At 41.9% G+C, this 24,111-nt stretch overlaps 1 protein-coding gene across 2 annotated transcripts in view; it reads left to right on the top strand.

Annotated features, from left to right (window-relative positions):
• Positions 1-21,901, top strand: part of LOC119970986 (tyrosine-protein phosphatase non-receptor type substrate 1-like) — a 48,425-nt gene extending 26,524 nt beyond the window's left edge. Inside the window, exons 3-8 of one of the 2 annotated variants that reach the window (XM_038806103.1) lie at positions 4,784-5,065; positions 13,233-13,346; positions 13,821-13,864; positions 18,308-18,406; positions 18,547-18,636; positions 21,559-21,901. In XM_038806103.1, coding sequence (XP_038662031.1) covers positions 4,784-5,065; positions 13,233-13,346; positions 13,821-13,864; positions 18,308-18,406; positions 18,547-18,636; positions 21,559-21,702 — 773 coding nt within the window. In that variant the 3' untranslated portion in view covers positions 21,703-21,901. The remainder of the gene's footprint in view (positions 1-4,783; positions 5,066-13,232; positions 13,347-13,820; positions 13,865-18,307; positions 18,407-18,546; positions 18,637-21,558) is intronic. The other variant, XM_038806104.1, reaches the window with a different exon arrangement.
• Positions 21,902-24,111: the final 2,210 nt, after the last annotated feature.

The following is a 24,111-nucleotide window of genomic DNA, read 5'->3' as shown; positions in this document are numbered from 1 at the left end:
CCTCATCGGTTGAGTCTGTGGTGGTACTACTGAGCCACACTTCACGATGAGCATTGATGTCCCCCACTGAAAGCATAGTCTGGGTCTTTGCCAGCGTCCTTCAGTGCTTGTTCCAATTAGTGTTCAACATACTGATTGATAAGCTGTCAGTTTCCGGTACGTGGTAATAAGCAAGAGGTTTCCTTGCCTATTTTAAACCTGAAGCCATGAGACTTCCTTAGTTCCAGAGTTAATGTTAATGTCTCCCAAGTTAATTCGGTCCCGACTGTACAACCGATTCTGCCGGAAAGACAGGACATATCCAGTAATGGTAATATGTCTGGGATATTTTATGTAAATTATTATTCTGTGAGTATGCTCTATGTCATGCAATTACTCTTCCAACTTCGGCTCAAGCCCCCACATGTTGTCAGGATAATTTTGCATGGTCGGCAATGTTTGCCATTGTCGTTTCCAGTGCCCTGGTTGATGCCCCGTTTCATTCCTTTTTTGTGTTTTCGCAATTGTTTAATGCAGCTGAGTGCGTATGCAATTTCAGAGGGCACTTAAGAGTCAATCAGGGCATTAATGGCCCAGATGTCTTTTTGTACGATTCACATATTTTTTTTATTGAGTTATAACACCGCCATCGGTGCAGAATCGATGAGCCAAATGGCCTCCTTCTGCACTAAAGGGAGTCTGTGGGATTTGCACTGGACCCTGCTCAAAATCCTCGAGGTTTGTATTGGATTCGACTGGTGCAACTTAAGACCATAAGACATAGGAGTGGAAGTAAGGCCATTCGGCCCATCGAGTCCACTCCGCCATTCAATCATGGCTGATGGGCATTTCAACTCCACCTCCCAGCATTCTCCCCATAGCCCTTAATTCCTCGCGACATCAAGAATTTATCTATCTCTGCCTTGAAGCCATTTAGCGTCCCGGCCTCCACTGCCCTCTGCGGCAATGAATTCCACAGGCCCACCACTCTCTGGCTGAAGAAATGTCTCCGCATTTCTGTTTTGAATTTACCCCCTCTAATTCTAAGGCTGTGCCCACGGGTCCTCGACTCCTCGCCTAACGGAAACAGTTTCTTTGCGTCCATCCTTTCTAAGCCATGTATTATCTTGTAAGTTTTTATTAGATCTCCCCTTAACCTTCTGAACTCCAATGAATACAATCCCAGGAACGCCAGCCGTTCCTCATATGCTAGACCCGCCATTCCAGGGATCATCCGTGTGAATCTCCGCTGGACACGCTCCAGTGCCAGTATGTCCTTCCTGAGATGTGGGGCCCAAAACTGGACACAGTACTCCAAATGGGGCCTAACCAGAGCCTTATAAAGGCTCAGTAGCACATCGCTGCTTTTATATTCCAACCCTCTTCAGATAAATGACAACATAGCATTCGCTTTCTTAATCACGGATTCAACCTGCATGTTTACCTTTAGGGAATCCTCGACTAGCACTCCCAGATCCCTTTGTACTTTGGTATTATGAATTTTCTCACCGTTTAGAAAGTAGTCTATGCTTGGATTCTTTTTTCCAAAGTGCAAGACCTCACATTTTCTCACGTTGAAATGCATCAGCCATTTCCTGCACCACTCTCCCAAACTGTCTAGATCCTTCTGCAGCCTCCCCACTTCCTCAGCACTACCTGTCTGACCACCTAACTTCGTATCATCAGCAAACTTCGCTAGAATGCCCCCAGTCCCTTCATCCAGATCATTAATATATATGGTGAACAGCTGCGGCCCCAACACTGAACCCTGTGGGACACCGCTGGTCACCGGCTGCCATTCCGAAAAAGAACCTTTTATCCCAACTCTCTGCCTTCTGTCAGACAGCCAATCCTCAACCCATGCCAGTAGCTCACCTCGAACAGCATGGGCCCTCACCTTACTCAGCAGCCTCCTGTGTGGCACCTTATCAAAGGCCTTTTGGAAATCCAGATAGACCACATCCACTGGGTTTCCCTGGTCTAACCTACTTGTCACCTCCTCAAAGAATTCTAACAGGTTCGTCAGGCACGACCTCCCCTTACTAAATCCATGTTGACTTGTTCTAATCCGACCCTGCTCTTCCAAGAAATTAGAAATCTCATCCTTAAGGATCGATTCTAGAATTTTACCAACAACCGAGGTTAGGCTAATTGGCCTATAATTTTCCATCTTTTGTCTTGATCCTTTCTTGAACAAGGGGGTTACAACAGCGATCTTCCAATCGTCCGGGACTTTCCCTGACTCCAGTGATTTTTGAAAGATCTCAACCAACGCTTCCGCTATTTCTTCAGCCACCTCCCTCAGAACTCTAGGATGTAGCCCATCGGGGCCAGGAGATTTGTCAATTTTAAGACCTTTTAGCTTTTTTAGCACCATCTCTTTTGTAATGGCAACCATACTCAACTCAGCCCCCTGACCCTTTATAATTTTTGGGATATTACTAACGTCTTCCACTGTGAAGACAGACGCAAAGTACTTATTAAGTTCTCCAGCCATTTCCTCATCTCCCATCACTCGCCTTCCAGAATCAGTTTGAATTGGCCCAATGTCTACTTTGGCCTGACGTTTGTTTCTTATGTATTGAAAGAAACTTTTACTATCATTTCTTATATTACTGGCTAGCCTGCCTTCATATTTGATCCTCTCCTTCCTTATTTGTCTCTTTGTTAACCTCTGTTTGTTTTTGTAGCCTTCCCAATCTTCTGATTTCCCGGTGCTTTTGGCCACTTTATAGGATCTCTCTTTTTCTTTGATACATTTCCTGACCTCCTTTGTCAGCCATGGCTGTCTAATCCCTCCCTGGATAATCTTTCTTTTCTTGGGGATGAACCTCTGTACAGTGTCCTCAATTATGCATACAAACTCCTGCCATTTTTGCTCTACTGTCTTCCCTGCTAGGGTCTGCTTCCAGTTGATTTTCACCAGTTCCTCTCTCATGCCCTCGTAATTACCTTTATTTAACTGTAACACCATTACATCCGATTTTGCCTTCTCTCTTTCAAACTGCAGACTGAACTCAACCATATTATGATCGCTGCTTCCTAAGTGTTCCCTTACTTTAAGATCTTTAATAAAGTCTGGTTCATTACATAGCACTAGGTCCAGAATAGCCTGCTCCCTTAAATCCTATTTAATTTGCATGCCCGTTATCCGGTTAAATTGCTGAATTATGCAACCACATTCTGAAACTAGATAGCGCAATGAACAAAATGCCGACACTCAGTACATTTGTCAGCGGTTGCGAAGTCCCACTTCATTATGAAACTCGAAGCATTACGTGACGCAATTATAAACCGTCCCTTCTTGTCGTGGCGATGCATTTCTTGAATCTCAGTTATCAATAATTCATTTTTTTTTCAAACGGGAAATTGTCCTCCAGACAATCGGCTCCTTTCTCAGTGGGGAGAACAGACAGAGATTTTAAAGTATGACATTTATTGTCCTGTAGATGAATTAATATAGACATAGAAATAGAACAGTACAGCACAGAACAGGCCCTTCGGCCTCGATGTTGTGCCGAGCAATGATCACCCTACTCAAGCCAACGTATCCACCCTATACCAGGAACGCTGGACGCGGATTTCTCTCAATGCACCGGCTTGGAATAACGCTTTTAAAAATATTCTTTGACTCATTTATCTTTTTCTATGTGTGATATCTAAATTGTAACGACTGCTTGACTTTTCTCACGTGGATCAAAATCGCGGCCCAGAATCTTATTGCGCAAAGACGATGAATTCGCTTTATCTGGTCAGCATCGCTTCCGCAAGGTTAATCCCAGACTGCAATAGCTGAAATGGTTTCCCCGTGCATTTGGCGTGCAAATAATACTGACTGCGAAAATGAACGAGACCCTGTCACCCCCTGGGGAAAATGAAACACAAATAAATGATTTAATGTGTAATACATCTTGGCATTGTCAATGACGACTGGAACCGTAGAATAGAAATTTATACAGTGCAGAAGGAGGCCATTCAGCCCATCGTGATCTGCACCGAACCTCTAAAAGTGCACCCTATCTATGCCGAGTCCTCACCCTATCCCTGTAATCCAAACTAACCTGCACATCTTTGGACAATAAGGAACGATTTTGCATACCTAAGCCGCCTAACCTGCACCTCTTTGGACTGCAGGAGGAAACTGAAGTACCCGGAGGAAACCTTTGCAGACATGGGGGACGTACAAACTTCACACAGTGACCCAACGTTCTGGCGCTGTGAGCCAACAGTGCTTTCCACTGTGCCACTGTGCCTAGCTGAATTAATAAATGAATTAATTAATTAATTATGTCTTTTGCATTTCAATGAAGCATTCACATTGAATATTAAGAGACCGAATGGATAGATTTCAATAAACCGCCACGAAAATTGGTTTTCGTCCACAGAAGTAATACCACTCTTAATCAATGCAAGAAGTCTTACAACACCAGGTTAAAGTCCAACAGGTTTGATTTCAAACACTAGCTCTCGGAACACTGCGCCTTCCTCAGGTGAAGGAGCAGTGCTCCGAAAGCTAGTCTTTGAAACAAACATGTTGGACTATAATCTGGTGTTGTCAGACTTCCTACTGTGCTCAGCCCTGTCCAAGGCCAGCATCTCCACATCATGACCCTTAATCAATGCTTGATGAAGACAAATGAAGGAATATGTTCAGTCAAGAAATTTATAAACGTTTCCGATTAGTTTAAGACGAAAATCCTCAACAAATGTATATTTCTAAACAATTCTGAAGATATGTTGCATTTATTTTCTGCTGTAACGTGGAAATTGCAATTTTAATCTATCTCATTAATGTCATTCTCAGTGCCACCAACACCAGTGAAAATTACTCTCGTGCCCTCCCACTCACTCACACTCCTCTGTACGACAGCTGGATTCTTCCCGGAGGAATTTGATCTCATTTGGTATAGAAATAACATCATAATTACATCTGGGATGAGCACCAGAGAACTAAAGAACGAAGAGGGATTATATCAAGTTTCAAGCAGTCTTACTCAATTGGAGACCAACTCGTTTTATAGCTGCGGGGTTTCGCATAGCTCTCTGGAGACCCCAGCCTATGGCAACTACACGGTTCGTAGTCGGGGTAAGGTTTACGATTTTCAATATTCTTCTGAAATGTGTTACACTTTTTAATCGTATGACAGTAGAGGACATTGCTTTTGTTATTGTTTTGTGTTTTACCTATCTGCTCGACAGTATGTAAGGCTCAGTGTCTTGAGATCAGAAGATCATTTGTGATTTCAATAGTTTACCGGTTTCAGCCTCGTGGAAAGTGTATTATGGATGCTGACAGTGCCACCCTTTAGAGGCTAGCTCGTCATTTTATCTCATGGACATTGCTGTAATACTAACAACATTTAAGTACTTTAACGACTGTTCTGCATGGATCAGTTGACAAGGTCCTTCCTCGTACTCACATATTTTCTCTGGTGTTAGAAATGTTTAGATAAACAATCGGAATATATAGCATTATATGCGATCTGGCTTTATATCTGATATCTTTATATGCTGATTCATCAGCATATCTATTGGGAATGTAATATTCATGCGATGGACGAATACCAAGGATCTGAATTAAATTTAGTGAAAAGGGGAACGAATCTGAGAGTGATTGTGTATGAAAAAAGGACTATACTCACTGGCAAGAGACTGGAGCCAAAATTGAAGCTCTTTAAAAATGTGAAGAATATTCATAGGTCCCGCTCTGATTATGATTATTTATACTGCATGAAACAGACATGAGCCGAATTATAGTTGCATAATGATAGTTCTCCCCAGCGAACAGGTAGTTAAAGTATTTGAAATTGATAATTTGGGATGATTAAATTGGGAGTGTACTGAAAATTTCAACTGGCAGGTATTACAATATTCTGCCAAAAGGTCAGTAAGCGATTAATTGAAAGAACACGAATTTTGATGTGAGTGACTGTTAGTTGGAAGTTTTCAAGAACCTGGGATAGGTTCTGTAATTCGTACATATGTTTCCTAAAATAATACGGAACTGCGGGAGTCATCTGTCCATCGTGTGTTTGCATACACTTTTGTAGAGCAAGGCACATTACCTCTGACTTCACCCTACCCCACAAATTAACCCTCCAAGTTCTGTTTCAATTCCCTTTGAAACCGGTTGCTATTAGCAATCTGCTTCTCAGTGACTCCATCAAAACAGGTCAAGATTTTGAGATAATATGTACATTATATCATTAGCATCTCTACTTCATGGAATACAATCCGAACTTCACCAGTCGCTGCAGGTAATTGAATATTCCATCCATCGTGTCATAGGAACATTTTTTTACATCCGTCTGAACCTTTGAAAGTCCATCATCCAGATTTGAAGCAATATTCCAAATTATATATAGTGAATGCTTTTCAAAATATTGAGCCTAGCTCCCTTAGTTTGAACCCTCTTGTTCTATTAATAAAGATATTGATTCCATATATTTTGCCCCTTCTCAATCTACCCTACCTCTCTGAATTGACTCCGTCGCTTTGGTCAATCATGCCATTAAGATGTTATGCATTTCTTCATACTGTCTCGTCACATGTTTCTAACAAAAGCGTGCTTACCTGTTTTGACAATCATTCTATTGATGTCTGCAATCTGTGAATAGTTCCCTCGTTATTTATGAATTTTCTGCTTTCTTTCGTTCGATGTTAGCCAAGGCTATGTATTTAATGTAAACGAAATTAACACTGCATCTAATTTGAAACATTTGGTGAACTATTGCCTACCTCTCCCTTTAACCACCCGTTAGCCAAGTCTGTATCCAATGTGCCAACTTATTCTTAACCCCCTGCACCTGAACTTTGCAAACAATCCTGTTGTATTTTGTGACATACCATGTCAAATTCGCGCTGCTCTGTATCAACTGCACGATCTCAATTGCTCCTCTCAGTTAATATGACAAATAAGCCAACCCTGTTTACCAAACACTATGTTGGTTTAACTCTGTGCCTCACGAGGCCGCAGGATTGAACTTTGGGATCCTGGGTTGATAAACAACGGATACTATGAAGATAATTTTGCAAACATTTTTTGTTCCACGGAAGAATTTCCCATTCAGAATTGGCCTTGAACTGCTAGACTCGCTCGGCTATTTCAGCATTAAGCGCGTTGGCGTGGTTCTGCAGTTGTATGCGTGCTAGGTTGGCTAAGGATGGCATGTTTCATTCCGCAAAAGACATCAGTAAACGAGATAAGGTTTTTGACTTCTGGATTTTTATGGAACGCAGCTTTTATAATTTTCTGCGCAGCGATTCGAATCCGAGTTCCAAGAGAATTAGAATTGTCATGTGAGAGTACCTTTAAGAAATTGATGTTTAAGCAATGTACCTTTAAGAAATGCAGCAGGTCATATTACTGAAGTGATGTCAGAGGGAGGGGGGGCTTCTGAGCTCACTTCTGCTTTTTGCGGTGCTTTTGTTTTCAGTTTGAGAGAGCAGCTGAAAAGTGCCTGTCTGGTTTGCTGTGAGCTGTTTGAAAGGAAAAGCCAGTTTTGAGGAAAAGAGCTTGGTTGTGTCTGTGTTTTTGCAGTAAGCTGGATCTGCCGTGATCTCTGCCATGAAAAACTATCTCTGAATCATTTGGGTGATTTAAACTCATAATAGCAATGTCTTTAACCTGATGTGTTTCTGTTTAAAGTTGTTAATTCTTTTGGAGGTTTGAAGGAACATTTTGAGGGACTATTTAGAGTTGTGTTATTTTCGGGGTTATCTTTGAAGTAAGGGCTGTTAAGGGATCCAATGGTTATTTAAAAAGGTTAAGTTGAATTCATGGAATGAACATTGTTTTGTGTTTAAAAACTCACGTGTCCATATTTGTAATTCCACATCTGGAGACCAAGCCGTGTGCTTCAAAAGCAACAATACATTAAAGGGAGAGGTTGGTTGAACTCCATGATACATTCTGGGGTTCTGAAAACGCCGCTCCCATAATAGAATGGATACCAACCTTGTGACAAATGCACTATGCCAACGCTTCACTCGCTTGATCCAAACGAGCTTCAAGTGGAATGGAGGTCATTGGAGAATATATCACCATTTAAGTAGTGAGCGACAGAGAGTCCTGATAACTATAAATGGGTTGCTCTGACGACGGTGGTGAGAAAATTAATGGGACAAAATCTAAGCTGCCACTTAGAAAATGATGGTATCAAGGATAATCAGCATTGTTTCTGTCGTGGAAAGTCGTGTTTTACAAACAAAGTAGAAACTTCTGAAGACGTAAGCAGGATGATTGATTTGAATAATGTTTATGCTGCGCTACACATGTATTTTAGTAGGCACTGGATAAGGTCCCATTTGACAGGCTGGGCGAAAAGGTATATTTCTATGGCGTATGGGGCGAAAGGGAAAATGCTGGAAAATCTCAGCAAGTCTGGCAGCATCTGTCGGGAGAGAAAAGAGCTAACGTTTCGAGTCCGATGACTCTTTGTCAAAGTTAACAGACAGAGAGAGTGGGAAATATGTATACTGTGGAGTGAGAATGAAAGGGAGCAGGTGAATTGGGGTCCAATATTTACACAGCAATAGGAACAAAAGACAATAGTATATTAATAGCTAATGGAATGTTCTTTCTAATTACCTTCCACTGGGCTCAGTGCTAGTGCCTTTTCTATCTATTTTCTGGGTTAATGATTTGGAATTAAACCTGAGGGGCTGTGGAGTTACTGAAATTGGTAACGTAGCTGATAGTCACCAGTACGGTTTGTTGTCTCCAAAATTATTTCACGGGTTTGTTGAGTCTGCAGACAAGTATCAAATTAAATTCAACCGGAAAAGAATGAGGTGAAGTGCCATTTGTGTGGGGAGAGCTGTCTCTCAATGAAACTCAAGAATACTGATTTCATCGGGCGATATTAAGGGGAGTTGATGAATTGCACGACATTAAGATGAATGTCCATCGGTCCCTGAAGGTGACAAGTCAGGCAGATCAGTTGGTAAGAAAAAGCATATACAAACATTTTATTTATTGATCGATCTGTCAGATATAAAGCAAATATGTGATGTTGGACCTTTAAAAAATACTCTTTAGGAACAGCTTGTGCTTTGCTTTCAATTCTGAACACTAAATTACATGAAGGGATGATTTATCTGAAGGACGTGCAGAGGTATTTTCCAAAATGCTGCCAGGTCATGAGATTCCCCGGTAATAAGAGAGATTGGATCGGCTAGTGAGTTCACCTTCGAACAGAAGAGACTGGGGCCGGCGTGCAGGGTGACCAAATTAACCTGCACAAAAGCAGGATTAGGCTATTGAGTTGGATGATCAGCCATGATCGTGATAAATCGCGGAGCAGATTCGAAGGGCCAAAAGACCTCCTCCGCTCCTATCTGCTATGAAAAAGTCTATGTAAAGTAGGAATGGCCTAAATAAGATAGACAGGAAATAGACTTTTCTCTCGCTGAGAGTTCAATTACCAGTGATGAAAGATTTATGATCGTTGGTAAAATATTGAGCAGGGATATTTGGAAATATTGGTTTCACCAAAAGGTTGGTGGTTGTCTGGATTGCACTGAATGAATTGTTTGCTGAGGCTGAAAGGCTCAATTCATTCTAAACCTGAAGCGTTGTTTTGTTGCAAGACGTCCGACCAGGTGCTGAAAAGTGGGAATAATATGAACAGTTATTTAATTTTTTGATTTTTTGTTTTGCCAGTGCAGTCACTGCACTGAATGACATGTTTCTTTGCTGCAGTGTTTTTATCGTTTGATTGCGATGTTCAACAACCAAAACATTTTTTTCATAAATTTAAACTAATATTGTCCTGTATTATTTTCGAACATAAGGACGAAAGATGTAGGAATGGTGTAGGCCGTTCAGCCTATCAACTCTATTCTGTAATACAATCATAGCAGATCTTATTTAAGAACATTCAACTCCACTTTAGCACCTGAACACCATAACCCCTTGATTCCGTTCTGATTAAAAATCTATTGACCTCAATCTTGAACATATTAACACCCCAACCCCTGCAGCCTTCTGCCATAAAAACTCCATACATTCACAGCCGTCTGAGAGACGAAATGCCTTCTCATCTGTTTTATGCATGATATATTAATCTGAGATTATGCCTTCTGGTCCTGCACTCCTCCACAAGGAGAAAGTTTTCCCGGGTCTACCCTGTCAATCCCCCTGAGAATGCTGTACGTCGTAATAAGGTTGCAGCTTATTCGTCAACAGTCTAATGAGTACAAGCCGAACCTACGCAAACACTCTGCAAAAGAAAACCCCTTCGTACCCGATGTTATATCCAGGGAAACGTCTCTTAACTGTCTGGCAGTGCCAATATATAATGGCAGAAGGTTATTACATGTGTGTTCGACCTGGCGTTTTGTATACTTTTTGTAATCAAGACTTCCCTAATTTATACCCCATTTCCTTTTAACTAAAATTCCATATTCCATTTGTTTCCCGATCATGCTCAACTCACACGATACCTTGTGGGAATTATATACAAGAATCCTGAAATTCGTCTGTGCTACAGCCTTCGGCAAACATTTTTAAAATTCAAATAACAGTCAACTCTTTTAACCTTCTCACCAATGTGCATAACTTCACATTTTCGTGCATAATATTCTATCTGGCAAGGTTTTGCCCACTTACTTAACCTGTTTACATGCCATTGTAGATCAGTTATGTCACCCTCCCCTTTGTCATCACACCTATTTTTGTGTCGTCTGCAAACATGGCAATCATGCACCACTTCCATCATCAAGTGATTAACATATACTCTAAATAACTGTGACCCCGGCACTGATCAAAATGGCAACCAGTAGCTGCAGGTTGTCATCATGAAACTGTATCTCTTATCATAACGCTCCGTCTTCTACTAATTAGCCAAGCCTCGAACCATGTTAATATACTACCCATAAGCACCATGCTCTGTTATCTTAATATATAGTCTATTTGCAGAACATTAAGAATGTTATCTACGTCGTAATGCTCTGTTATTGCATCCTCAATGATGGGCTCCATCAATTTTCCAGTGACAGAAATTAAGTAGCCGATTGTGATCTGTTTTATTTTGTCTCCACTTTTTTGAATAATAGTATGATTATTACATTAGCATCTTTCCAGTCCTCTTGCACATTTCCAGAATTTAAAGATTCTTGGAAGAGCACGACTAGTGCATCCATTAAATCTGCAGCTAATCCTTCAGTATTCTCGACTGGAACCCATCATGTCCAAGGGTCTGCCTTAATCCCATTAATGTTTCTTGTACGTTTTCACAGAGGATAGTTGCTGTATTCATGTCCTCGTTCTCTTTGGCCTCTTGATTATTTATTAATTTTGGAATGCTGTCCGTGTCTCTCACCGTCAGAACTGACACAAAGTATTTAATTAACTCCTATAGGTTTCCCATTGTTATTTCCTCAGTATCCTTTCTTCAGCACTTTAATTAATGTACGTCTGTACTATTCCTTTTATATGTATAAAGAATATCTTACTTTCCGATTTTGCAGTAATATTAGTTTCCTTTCGTAATTTACCACGGCATAGTAGAATTTTGAATCGCTCTTTACTTTTTTTTTTGCTCACTTTATGTTGTTTTTTAAATTGCCACAATCCTATCGCTTATATATAGTTCTATGCCACACTGTGCGTTTTTTCGTCTTCCATGTGCTTAACTTCCTTGGATTACAATAATCAAAACATCCCCTTTCACCATCCTTCTTCCTCACTGCGATATGTATTGTTATAAAGCATAAACAATTTTCCAAATCGTCTGCCATTGCTGACTAACCGTTTTTTTCTGCTAAACCCCTCTCCCAGTCCACTCTAGACAACTCCACCCTCATTCATTTGCAATTACCCTTAATTAAGTTTACAAAGTTGTTTCAAACCCAAGATTCTCACTCTTTAACAGAGTTACGAAGATTAGAGTGCTATTGGCACTGTTCCTTGTGCATCTTTTACCCTGTGATTATTTGCCAAACCTGACTAATTACATATTGCCAGGTTAGAAATGGTATGATCCTTGCTTGGCTCCATTACATATTTCGCTAAGAAACTGTCCAGAATACAAGCTAATAATTATTTCCATGGCTACTTCTGCCAATTTGATTCACCCAGTCCACATGAAGATTAAAGTCAAACATGATTACTATTCTACCTTTTTTACATGCCTATATCCTGTCTCGATTTTTTCTCCGTCATACAGTTTAGATGTTGTAAGAGACCTTATAGTCAGCTCGCAGATGTATTTACTTCCACTTGTTATTTCTTCCATCAAGCCGTGTGGATTCCATATATTCCTCCTCAAACGTATTTATTGTCCTCCATCTCGGACGAAAAAAGCTACAATAGAACCCTTCCGTCCTTGTTTGTCCTCCGAAAAGGTACATACCCTTGAACATTTAATTCCCATTTTTCATTTCTTGTGGCAACTTTTCTAATGGCCATCTGCTCATTCCATTAACCTCATTTATTCCATTATTTAATTGATTTTGTGCCAAATTATAGCTGCATTTAAGAGCCCGTCCTTTCCCCTTTTTAACAGTTTTCTCCCTTTGATCCAGTTTTTGATTTTGTTTTATGTTTATATACTTTGCCCTTCCAGCCATATTCTGCGGACCATTATATGTTTTATGTGCCATGTCAGGCTTTCTAACCTGTAGTTTTTGTCCTTGACCTTCTATTTCTTTATTTAAACAGAGTCGCATAATTATTAATCAAATCCCTTGACCTCACGACCAGAGCCGATATTGTGCCAAAGGACTGATCTTATACTCAGTAGTATCCGCATAACAAAACATTGTGCGCAAACCACAAATGGTGTCCTAATGTTCAGATGGGATCTCATGTTATATAATTAATGGCAAACATCATGGAAGTGAAAATATTCCCCATTCTCTTTGGATTTTCATTTCAAGTTATTTTTGAAACGTCGCCCAGCTTTCTTGCCACAATGATAATCAAATAACCATATCCGTAGTAAAATACGAACACATAATCACCTCCACGTCATGAGCAAAGTTATGCATCATTTGTTTATTTTTAACAATTTCTAGTCACTTAAAGTTCAAGATTATCGCTCAGGTATACTCAATGCGTGATATATAATTGTTAAATGTTGTCAAGATTAATGATTCTACAATAAGGTATAACAAAGAATTAAATACGACGTTTATTTCTAAATTCTAGGAGCGCTTACGCTTGTGAGGCATTTGCCTATGACTTTCAAATCGCTTGCTGATGTAGCCCAATTCAAATACGAACTGTCGACTTTCTGTACTACTCTTAGGTAACATTCATGACAAGTATCTCTATCTCCTGGTATCTGGATGTTTGGCTGGCGGGTTAATAACTGTACTGCTGGTAATTCTCATCATGCGATGGAGATCGGCCAAAACTGAAGGTAAGACTGAGTGGACCCTGATTCTGAATTACCTTTATCGCCTCGGTGAACGTTGCGATAGCGGGCAGCTTAAATTCTCCATTCTGGTTTCCACATTTTCAGAACACTTTAGTTGCAGTGAGAACAATTGTCCTTCGAGGCTTATTGTTGTGCTGACTGCGGGACCAAACACTCAACAGAACGCCAGAATAATTTAAAATGTTTGAATATTAAATTGAACCGGGTTTTCTGATCTTCACATCTGAACTCTCTGCACTCAATGTGCCGAATTTTGAGGCAGGAGACGGGTGCAATATTGCGGTGAAAAGAGCGAAGCTTGTCGTGTAATGTACTGGTTGCAGAATGTACTAGGTCTCAGAAAACAATCGAACCGAATGCGCGATTTGCTCATATGTTGGAAATGTTTTGCTGGACATGTCACGCATATAATTCAGGAGTAACTTAACCGCTCATGCAAATTCCGTTCTCCCATAGGCTCAACGATCACAGCGAATTTTCAAGACCAGTTTGCGGAACAGGTCAGTCTCAATCACGTGCACTGATATCGTGAAATGTACTTGCACGTTTACACCTTAGATATTCCAATACTAATGGAACATCAAGTCTGCTTCAATTTAGGGTTGTGGTCAGGCGCAATCTGCCGACTGTTTTTTTTTTGTTCTCGTTATCTCCAACGCCTTTGATAATGTAGCTATGATGTGGAGATGCTTGCTTTGGACTGGGATAAGCACAGTAAGAAGTCTTACAGCATCAGATTAAAGTCCAACAGGTATGTTTCGAATGACTAGCTGTCAAAGCACTGCTCCTTCCTCAGGTGAATGAAGAGGTAGGTTCCAGAAACAGATATCTATATAGACAAAGTCAAAGATGCAAGACGATACTTTGAATGTGAGTCTTTTCAGGTAATTAAGTTTTGACAGGTCCAAAAGGAGCAACTGAAGAACGGGTTAATCACAGATTAAAGAGGTGTAAATTGTCTCAAGCAAAGACAATTAGTAGGATTACGCAAGCTCAGGCCAGTTGGTGGGGACCCTCCCAGTCAGGAAACACTTCAGCAGTCACGGGCATTCAGCCTCTGATCTTAGGGTCAGCGTTCTCCAAGGCGGCCTTCAGGACACTCGACAACGCAGAATCACCGAGCAGAAACTTGGAGCCAAGTTCCGCACGCCTCAAATGGGACCTTGGGGCCTCGCAACAACCGATGTTGAAGTTTGCGGCCTGACATTATCAGTTGGGAAGCTATTTAAATGCGTGGAAAGTCCTGCTCTTGCTCTCGAGTATGTGGCCACCGACATTCTCAAGCACCAACTTGTATACGGGTCTTCTGTGGGCAGTCTAGTTTTTGAATCCTCGTATGAAAGTCATCCAAGATCACTAAGGCTATTTTGTTTAAATGAAGTTGACAAAGTCAAAGTTTGGAAATGCGTTAATTGATCAGGAGCACCAGAGATTATGTTTTGGTCTGCTGTGCAATCATAACGTCATAGAACCCATCTTATAAATTAATATCATCATGCAATACTCCCGCTGGGAATGAATTAGAACATAGAGAACATAGAACAGTACAGCGCAGTACGGGCCCATCGGCCCTCGATGTTGTGTCGACCCATGAAACCATCTGAAGCCTATCTGACCTACACTATTCCATTTTCATCCATATGTCTATCCAGTGACCACTTAAATGCCCTTAAAGTTGGCGAGTCTACTATTGTTGCAGGCAGGGCGTTCCACACCCCTACTACTCTCTGAGTAAAGAAATTGCCTCTGACATCCGTCCTATATCTACCACCCCTCAATTTAAAGCTCCGTCCCCTCGCGTTGGTCATCACCATCCGAGGAAAGAGACTCTCACTGTCCACCCTATCTAACCCTCTGACTATCTTATATGTCTCTATTAAGTCACCTCTCAGCCTGCTCCTCTCTAACGAAAACAACCTCAAGTCCCTGAGCCTTTCCTCATAAGACCTTCCCTCCATACCAGGCAACATCCTAGTAAATCTCCTCTGAACCCTTTCCAAAGCTTCCACATCCTTCCTATAATGTGGCGACCAGAACTGCACGCAGTACTCCAGGAGTGGCCGCACCAGAGTTATGTACAGCTGCAGCATGATCTCGTGGCTCCGAAACTCAATCCCCCTACTGATAAAGGCTAGCACACCATATGCCTTCTTAACAGCCCTATGAACCTGGGTGGCAACTTTCAGGGATTTATGTACCTGGATGCCGAGATCTCTCTGCTCATCTACACTACCAAGAATCCTGCCATTAGCCCAGTACTCTGCATTCCTGTTACTCCTTCCAAAGTGAACCACCTCACACTTTTCCGCATTAAACTCCATCTGCCACCTCTCAGCCCAGCTCTGCAGCTTATCTATGTCCCTCTGTATCCTATAACATCCTTCAGCACTATCCACAACTCCACTGACCTTCATGTCATCTGCAAACTTACTAACCCATCCTTCTACACCCTCTTCCAGGTCATTTATAAAAATGACAAACAGCAGTAGCCCCAAAACAGATCCTTGCGGTACACCACTAGTAACTGAACTCCAGGATGAACATTTGCCATCAACCACCACCCTCTGTCTTCTTTCAGCTAGCCAATTACTGATCCAAACCGCTAAATCACCTTCAATCCCATACTTCCGTATTTTCTGCAATAGCCTACCGTGGGGCACCTTATCAAATGCCCTACTGAAATCCATATACACCACATCAACCGCTTTACCCTCATCCACCTGTTTGGTCACCTTCTCAAACAACTCAATAAGGTTTGTGAGGCATGACCTACCCTTCACAAAACCGTGTTGAGTATCTCTAATCAACTTGTTCTTTTCAAGATGATTATAAACCCTATCCCTTATAACCTTTTCCAACATTTTACCCACAACCGAAGTAAGGCTCACAGGTCTATAATTACCAGGGTTGTCTCTACTCCCCTTCTTGAACAAGGGGACAACATTTGCTATCCTCCAGTCTTCCGGCACTATTCCTGTCGCCAAAGACGACATAAAGATCAAGGACAAAGGCTCTGCAATCTCCTCCCTGGCTTCCCAGAGAATCCTAGGGTAAATACCATCTGGCCCAGGGGACTTATCTATTTTTACACTTTCCAAAATTGCTAACACCTCCTCCTTGTGAACCTCAATTCCATCTAGCCTGGTCGACTGAACCTGAGTATTGTCCTCGACAACATTGTCTTTCTCCAGTGTAAACACTGACGAAAAATATCCATTTAACACTTCCCCTATCTCCTCTGATTCCACACACAACTTTCCACTACTATCCTTGATTGGCCCTAATCTTACTCTAGTCATTCTTTTGTTCCTGATATACCTATAGAAAGCCTTAGGGTTTTCCTTGATCCTATCCGCCAATGACTTTTCGTGTCCTCACCTCGCTCTTCTTAACTCTCCCTTTAGGTTCTTCCTGGCTAACTTGTAACTATCAAGTGCCCCAACTGAGCCTTCATGTCTCATCCTAACATAACCCTTCTTCTTGCTCTTGACAAGTGCTTCAACTTCCTTAGTAAACCACGGTTCCCTTGCTCGACAACTTCCTCCCTGCCTGACAGGTGCATACTTATCAAGGACACGCAGTAGCTGCTCCTTGAAAAAGCTCCACATTTCGATTGTACCCATCCCCTGCAGTTTCCTTCCCCATCCTATACATTCGAAATCTTGACGAATAGCATCATAATTGCCTTTCCCCCAGCTATAATTCTTGCCTTGCGGTATATACCTATCCCTGCCCATTGCTAAAGTAAACATAACCGAATTGTGATCACTATCACCAAAGTGCTCACCTACATCTAAATCTAACACCTGCCCTGGTTCATTACCCAGTACCAAATCCAATGTGGCCTCGCCCCTTGTTGGCCTGTCTACATACTGTGTCAGAAAACCCTCCTGCACACACTGCACAAAAACTGACCCATCTATAGTACTCGAACTATAGTATTTCCAGTCAATATTTGGAAAGTTAAAGTTCCCGATAACAACTACCCTATTACTCTCGCTCCTGTCGAGAATCATCTTTGCAATCCTTTCCTCTACATCTCTGGAACTATTCGGAAGTCTATAGACAACTCCCAACAGGGTGACCTCGCCTCTCCTGTTCCTAACCTCGGCCCATACTACCTCAGTAGACGAGTCCTCAACATCCTTTCTACGGCCGTAATACTTTCCTTGATTAACAATGCCACCCCCCCCCACCTCTTTTACCATCTTCTCTGTTCTTACAGAAACACCTAAATCCTGGAACCTGCAACAACCATTCCTGTCCCTTGCTCTACCCATGTCTCCGAAAACGCCACAACATCGAGATCCCAGGTACCAACCCATGCTGCAAGCTCACCCACCTTATTCCAGATGCTCCTGGCGTTGAAGTAGACACACTTCAAACCAGCGTCTTGTTTGCCGGTGCCCTCTTTCGAACTTTTAACCCTATCCCTGACCTCACTACTCTCAATATCCTGTACACTGGGACTACAATTTAGGTTCCCATCCCCCTGCTGAATTAGTTTAAACCCCCCCCCCCCCCCCCCCGAAGAGCACTCGCAAATCTACCCCCCCCCCCCCCAGGATATTGGTACCCCTCTGGTTCAGGTGAAGACCATCCTGTTTGTAGAGGTCCCACCTACCCCAGAATGAGCCCCAATTATCCAGGAAACCAAAACCCTCCCTCCTGCACCATCCCTGTCGCCACGAGTTCAACTCCTCTCTCTCCTTATTTCTCACTTCGCTAGCACGTGGCACGGGTAACAACCCAGAGATAACAGCTCTGTTATATTGTATCTGATCTCCTTGCATGACGACACTAACAAAGGTAATGCTAACAACAGCTACGGCCTGCACTAATTATACAGCTTCGATTCTTGGAATCGCTGTTACTTTTTGTGATCTGCATCCTGGCTTTGTGATTTAATATGTACCTGCCATTTTTCCACATCTTTCCTTGAGATCGTGCGCGGTGAACAGATGTCTTATGTTGCTCTCAACTACAGCGAGGTGGGAAAATCTGTGATGCCCAGACGTGCGATAGAGCCGGCCCATGTACAGGTAGGTCCGAAAAATAGAGCAGTCTGTTCCGAACATTAACTCTCAGGCACATGTTTCTGAACTCAGTAATGTACATTCAAAGTCTGGAGCAATTTGCTATAGAAAAATACGCCATTGATCGTTCGGTATTGTTTCCACAGACCAGAAAATGTCCCGATGTTAAATTGACATATGCGGCCGTAGATTTCACAGATTCCCAGAAAAGGACGAAAAGGGAACAGAAAATTGGGGTGGAGTATGCAGAAATCAAGATACACAATGCAATCGGCGAACCCAATATAATATAATCAGTATCAATGTTCTGTGACTGTTTTACGCGGGTCCTGACATCATGTTGTCTGAAAGCTGCAACTATCTATTTCTTGTTGATTTATTGTATTGCCATGTATTGGATTGGAAATATGCAACAGAAAGTTCAATAGCAGAAGGGCATTCCGGGATTTGGACATTCAACAATTATTGAAATCTAAAAATCCAGTAGTTAGAATAATCAATGTAGTATTCATCAAAGGTTTCAAGTAGGAGTAAATAAATTTGGAACAGCTTTGTCTAATCAGTTAGAAGAAGATGAGGCGAATTAGTTGTGCCACATCTGCAAATAGCAACATGTAGCAGTTTTATGGAGCAGCACACAAAAAAGGCTTATCGCCATGAACCATCTATGATGCACAAGGATTTCCTCATAATTCTTGAAAGAATAACTTAAAGCTATCCATCTATTACATTCTACTGCATGCTTCTGTCTACATCCTCATTTAATGCTCCTATGATCGTCATAAAAATGTTATTCTGGGTAATAGATGTCAAATTATAATGTCAGAGTAAGTGGAAAAAAAATCATTCCCTGGGTTAGCATAAGCTTAACGGATCATGAGAATTGTGAACAGTGGTTGGCGGTTCAGACCTACAAACATTTGTAACATAATATAAGATCAGATATCTTGCATTATGTGAACATAACGATACTTCCCGTATCTACAACCCATGACACCCATGTAACTAAAACGTGTTGCATTCAGCCTCGAATTATGAAGTGACCCAACCTCTCCTCCTCCCACGGGAATATAACCGCAAAGACGATCCATCGCCCCCCCCCCCCCCCCCCCCAACCGATTCGAGAAAAAAATTCTCCTCATCTCATTATAATATTGTCGAGCTTTTATTTCCATAATCTGCATCTATAGTCCTCCGGAGAGGTAAAATTGTCCCTACATGAACCCTGTTATGTTCGCAAGTGATCGTTTATGTTTTAGAATGTTCAGCCCTTTTTCTTCTAAACCACAACTAGAAAACAAATTCAAACGGCAAAATCTTTCTACATAATACAAATATTCACCCAAGAAATCAGCTGATTGTTCCTTCCCGTAACTGGTTGCAATGCAATTCTTCCTGGCCTTGAGTAAGATCAAACTCCGCACATTACTCCAATTGATACCTCACGAACGGCCCTTAAACAGCGTTTGCAGCACTTGGCTTTTTATCTAACAGGAATATTAGGAACCCTGATGTAAAAGGAATGAAAGAATCGACCGGAACTGTGGAGTTTCCTTGTTACCCGTGAGCACAGGCACTTCAACCGTGATGATGCTGCCCTGCAAGCGACCCGAGGAGCATGCGAAGTGCAGCTCAGAGAAGACGGTTGTGGTTACACCTTCCGATGGATAGGAAAACTCGACGCTAAGCCCAAGACGAAGGGAATTGATTCAGCATCAAACCCAAACTCGTCAATCTACTCTCGGACCTCTCTGTCGGCATCAACGAACTCCTCAAGACCCTTTGTCTACAATTTGTCAAGAACCAAAAGGCAACAGTCGTGAGTACCTGTGCCACAATGCTTGATGCCAATGCTACGTCCAACAAAGGCTTCTATTCCCCCTGGACACTGCTCTCTCCAATCTTCTGAAGGAAGATAATGTCATCCTCCTTGGAGTTTTCAAACTCAGGCTTGGAGAGGACTTCCTGTTTTGGAGCCATTGGAAAGGATGGAATTGGAGATTGCAACTCCAATTGCTCAGAAAATGGGCGCGACACCAGCTTGTCATTAGAACCACACTGTTACGCCAACAAGACCAATTCAAGACTACCTGAAAACATTCACGACCTAAAGCACGGGCACATAATCGAATTCGTCATCGTCTAATTTCGCGCGATCAAAAGGACGCTGTCACCAGCAAAGCGAACCCTTCCTCTACGTCCATTTAACTCCACCAGAAGCAGTGGAAGAAAAAGAAACAGCTCAGAAAAATATATCGACATTGAACGACATCAAGCGCTAAGAATGCGAGTGAAATCCCAACCATGTATTCTCCAAAATCTCGAACGAGTCCATCCTAGTGGAGTGGAGGAAAACTCGGAAGACTTGAATACAAGCGTAATCTCAAGCGTTGAAGAAACCAGCGGCTAAAACAGCAGGACACACCAAGAGTGGTTCGACCAGAATGACCAAATCATCCAATATCCTATTAACAAGAAGAGAAAAGATCTCCACTCCTGGCAAATTACGTAACAAGCAAAGCAAAGAGCGGAACTCACCTACCAGACAAGTCGGAGGTACAAAGAAAAACTCGGGAAATCAAGAACAAATAGTCGGCTGAGAAAGCGAGCAAGTCTCAACACGTGGCCACCAAGCACTAGTTAATCTTCAGTGTCATCAACGCAAACTACGGACCCAACACCATAGGCCTCAAACCTATGAAAATATGCAATGCTACTCTCTTGAGAGACAGATAAAACAGCGTCCGTTGATGATGAAGCTACTTCAAAGACCTTCGAAACCGTGTTACAATCACAGATGAGAACGTGTTTGAGGAAACCCCCCAACATCCATGCAAGATAATCTTAGTGTCCTAGGAAGCATGTTTGAAGCCGAAACTGCCATTAAAGGCGTGAAGATGGAAAAGCTGCAGTCGTGGACGATATTCCAGTGAAGATTGTCAAATTTGGAGAAGAGATTGTCAGTAATTTCCAACAGCTGCTCCTATACTCTGGGAGAGAGAAACATTCCTACTTACTTCAGGAATCCCGTTGTCGCCATCATCATCACGAAAGCGGACAAAGTGGACTTTAAGAATAACCAAGGAATCTTCCTGTTCTCCACCCCCGGGAAGATAATTGCTCGAATCTGCACTACCGCATTTTCCCTGTCTTCACAGGACTCCTTCTGGAAAGAAAATGAGGCTTCCGATCAAACTGTGTGTCAGCAGACTAGCTTTCCACTGTTCGGCAACTTCAAGCGAACGCTAGCAGCAACAGCAACCACTCAACATGGTCTTCAATGGTCTCACCACAGAAAGTGACCCTGGCCGGAAATTGAACCTGGGACTATGGAGCTGTGAAGCAACAGTGCTAACCACTATGCTACCGTGCCACCTCACATTTTCAAATAATATAATCGTTCTGCCAAATGACTGCCAATTCAATTTACCTCCGGATATCGCTTTGATAAGTTTGTCCCATCTTCACAACTTGTTTTCCAACCTGCCATCCTGTCACCAGCAGACTAAGCTGTACTACAGTCGATCTATTCATCCAGGTCTTATATATGGACTATAAACAGTTGATGCTTCAGCTGGCACTCCAATAGTTAGTTTTCGAACCTGAAAACTATCCATTTAGCAAGACGCTCTGTCAGTAATTCCCTCTGTTAGCTAACCAGTGCTCTACCTAAATAAATGTGCACACCAAGGGATCTTATAATGCCTTCTAACACATCCTGGCACCTTATTGAATGCCTTTTGGAAATCCAAATATATCACATCTACCACGTTCTCCATGCCCCGCCCGAATTGTTATTTCATCAGGGAGCAATAATACATTTGCCAAAAACAATTTTCTTTGCAACCAACGTTGACTTGCTAATAATATTATAATTGTATCTATGTGCAGCCATTCCCTCCTTCAGAATGGATTCACGGGGTTTTTATTAAATAGATGCTAGCCTAACGTGCCGATAATTTCCGGTTGTTCATTTCAGTCTTTGACCTGAAAAATACGGAATCTTGTATTTAAGATCTTCCGATCTAGTCGGTCTTCTGCAGAATCCAATTAATTTATGGGGATTATGAATAAGGCAGACACATTATCTAAACCTTTTTTTGAAGCACTAAGTTGCAGGCCATAGGTCACGCAGACACACGAGCCTTTGGTCACATTTGATTTCCCAGTATTGTTCCCCACTGTTCATGATGGTTAATAACTATGGGTGTGTATTTCTCCTGAAGCATATACTGTACTACTTTCAATGAACATATGTTATCTATGAGCCCTCGTGTTATCTTACCCACAAGTTGGATAACCTCCTCAATGTCCACCCTATTAATCAATTCCTATATCGAAACAAAATGTATCTGATCAGCTGTCAGCTTAATACGCATAAGCAATAGGAAGAGGAACACATGGCGATCATTAGTGATCTTCTACGTCAGCTCCACCTTCCACTGTTATTGAAATATCGATTGGTTGCTTTAGCGTTCAAAATTCTCGACATAGATAGTTTCAATATTCTCAGCAATTTCTTCTCGATAGTTCATTGCAAGCTCTACGAAACGTTGAGTGAAGATATTTTTCTTAATCTCAGTCGTGATTTCTTTCAATTAATTGATAGAATGTAGGCGTCACTGGTGGGCCACCATTTATTGCCCCTCCCTCCGGTTCCTTGTGCGCAGTGACTTATTCGGCATTTCTGAACGCATATTCAAAAGTCAACCTCTTTGCTATGGGTCTGGAGTCACATGACTGCCAGATCAGGTAAGAAGGACAGGTTTCCTTACGTGAAGGACAGTAGTGAAACAGATGGCTGTTTACACCATTTCACAATGGTTCCAATTCCAGTTTGTTTATTGAACTCAAATTCCACCATCTGCTTTTGTGGTATTCGAACCCGGATCCCAAAATGAAAACCCGGGTCTCTGCATTACTAGCCAAGTGAATGTAACAGTCCGCCGTCGCCTTCAAGGCTCATTAATTCCGTAACCTCCAGCTATGGATTAAGTAGCCAGAGAAAGATCCTACCAGTATCTGTAATCGTCAAAAAAGTCCCTTCATCCTTTTAAATGCTTCACTGCAGTCATCGCGCATTCGGTAAAAGTTGCGTAAAGAATACTCTTTTGCCTTAAAGTTTCCTGAAAGGACAAACTACTGCTCCCAAGGAGACAGTCAAGTGAACAGTCGTGGCCCTCCCTCCGAAGCACGCATGTGCTTTCTTAAGTGAAGGATCCAAAAACGGGGTCTCACGAGAGCGCTGTCAACTCACATGAATAATTATTCACACTTGTGTTCAAATTAATTTGAGAAAAAAAGAATCTCGGGCAACTATATCGATTGCTTACAGTACCATCATGGTAACGTCAGCTGCTATGTGCACAAATAAAGTAGAAACCCCAATGAACACCGGAGATTTTCCAGTCTTCCTCTGCTTAAATAAAACTTCTCTTTCATGTTTTGTTTAAGTACACAACCTCACACTTCGTTCGGTTGGATGACATGTTCTAACTATCTGTCCACTGAATCGGACTGTACCTTTTGCTGCCTACGTTTCACCTCTTCGTAAATTATGTTCGCAACACTATGCATAATGAGCAAAATTGGTTATATCACATTTGGTGCCGTCTTCAAAGTCACGAAGAGAAAGTACACGTAGCTGAAGAGAAAACACTGATAAGACCATAAGACCATAAGACATAGGAGTGGAAGTAAGGCCATTCGGC

Source organism: Scyliorhinus canicula, chromosome 9 (genome assembly GCF_902713615.1).
Source record: "Scyliorhinus canicula chromosome 9, sScyCan1.1, whole genome shotgun sequence".
Taxonomy (NCBI): domain Eukaryota; kingdom Metazoa; phylum Chordata; class Chondrichthyes; order Carcharhiniformes; family Scyliorhinidae; genus Scyliorhinus; species Scyliorhinus canicula.
Note: the sequence above shows the minus strand (reverse complement) of the source record. Positions and strands in the feature narration are given on the sequence as shown.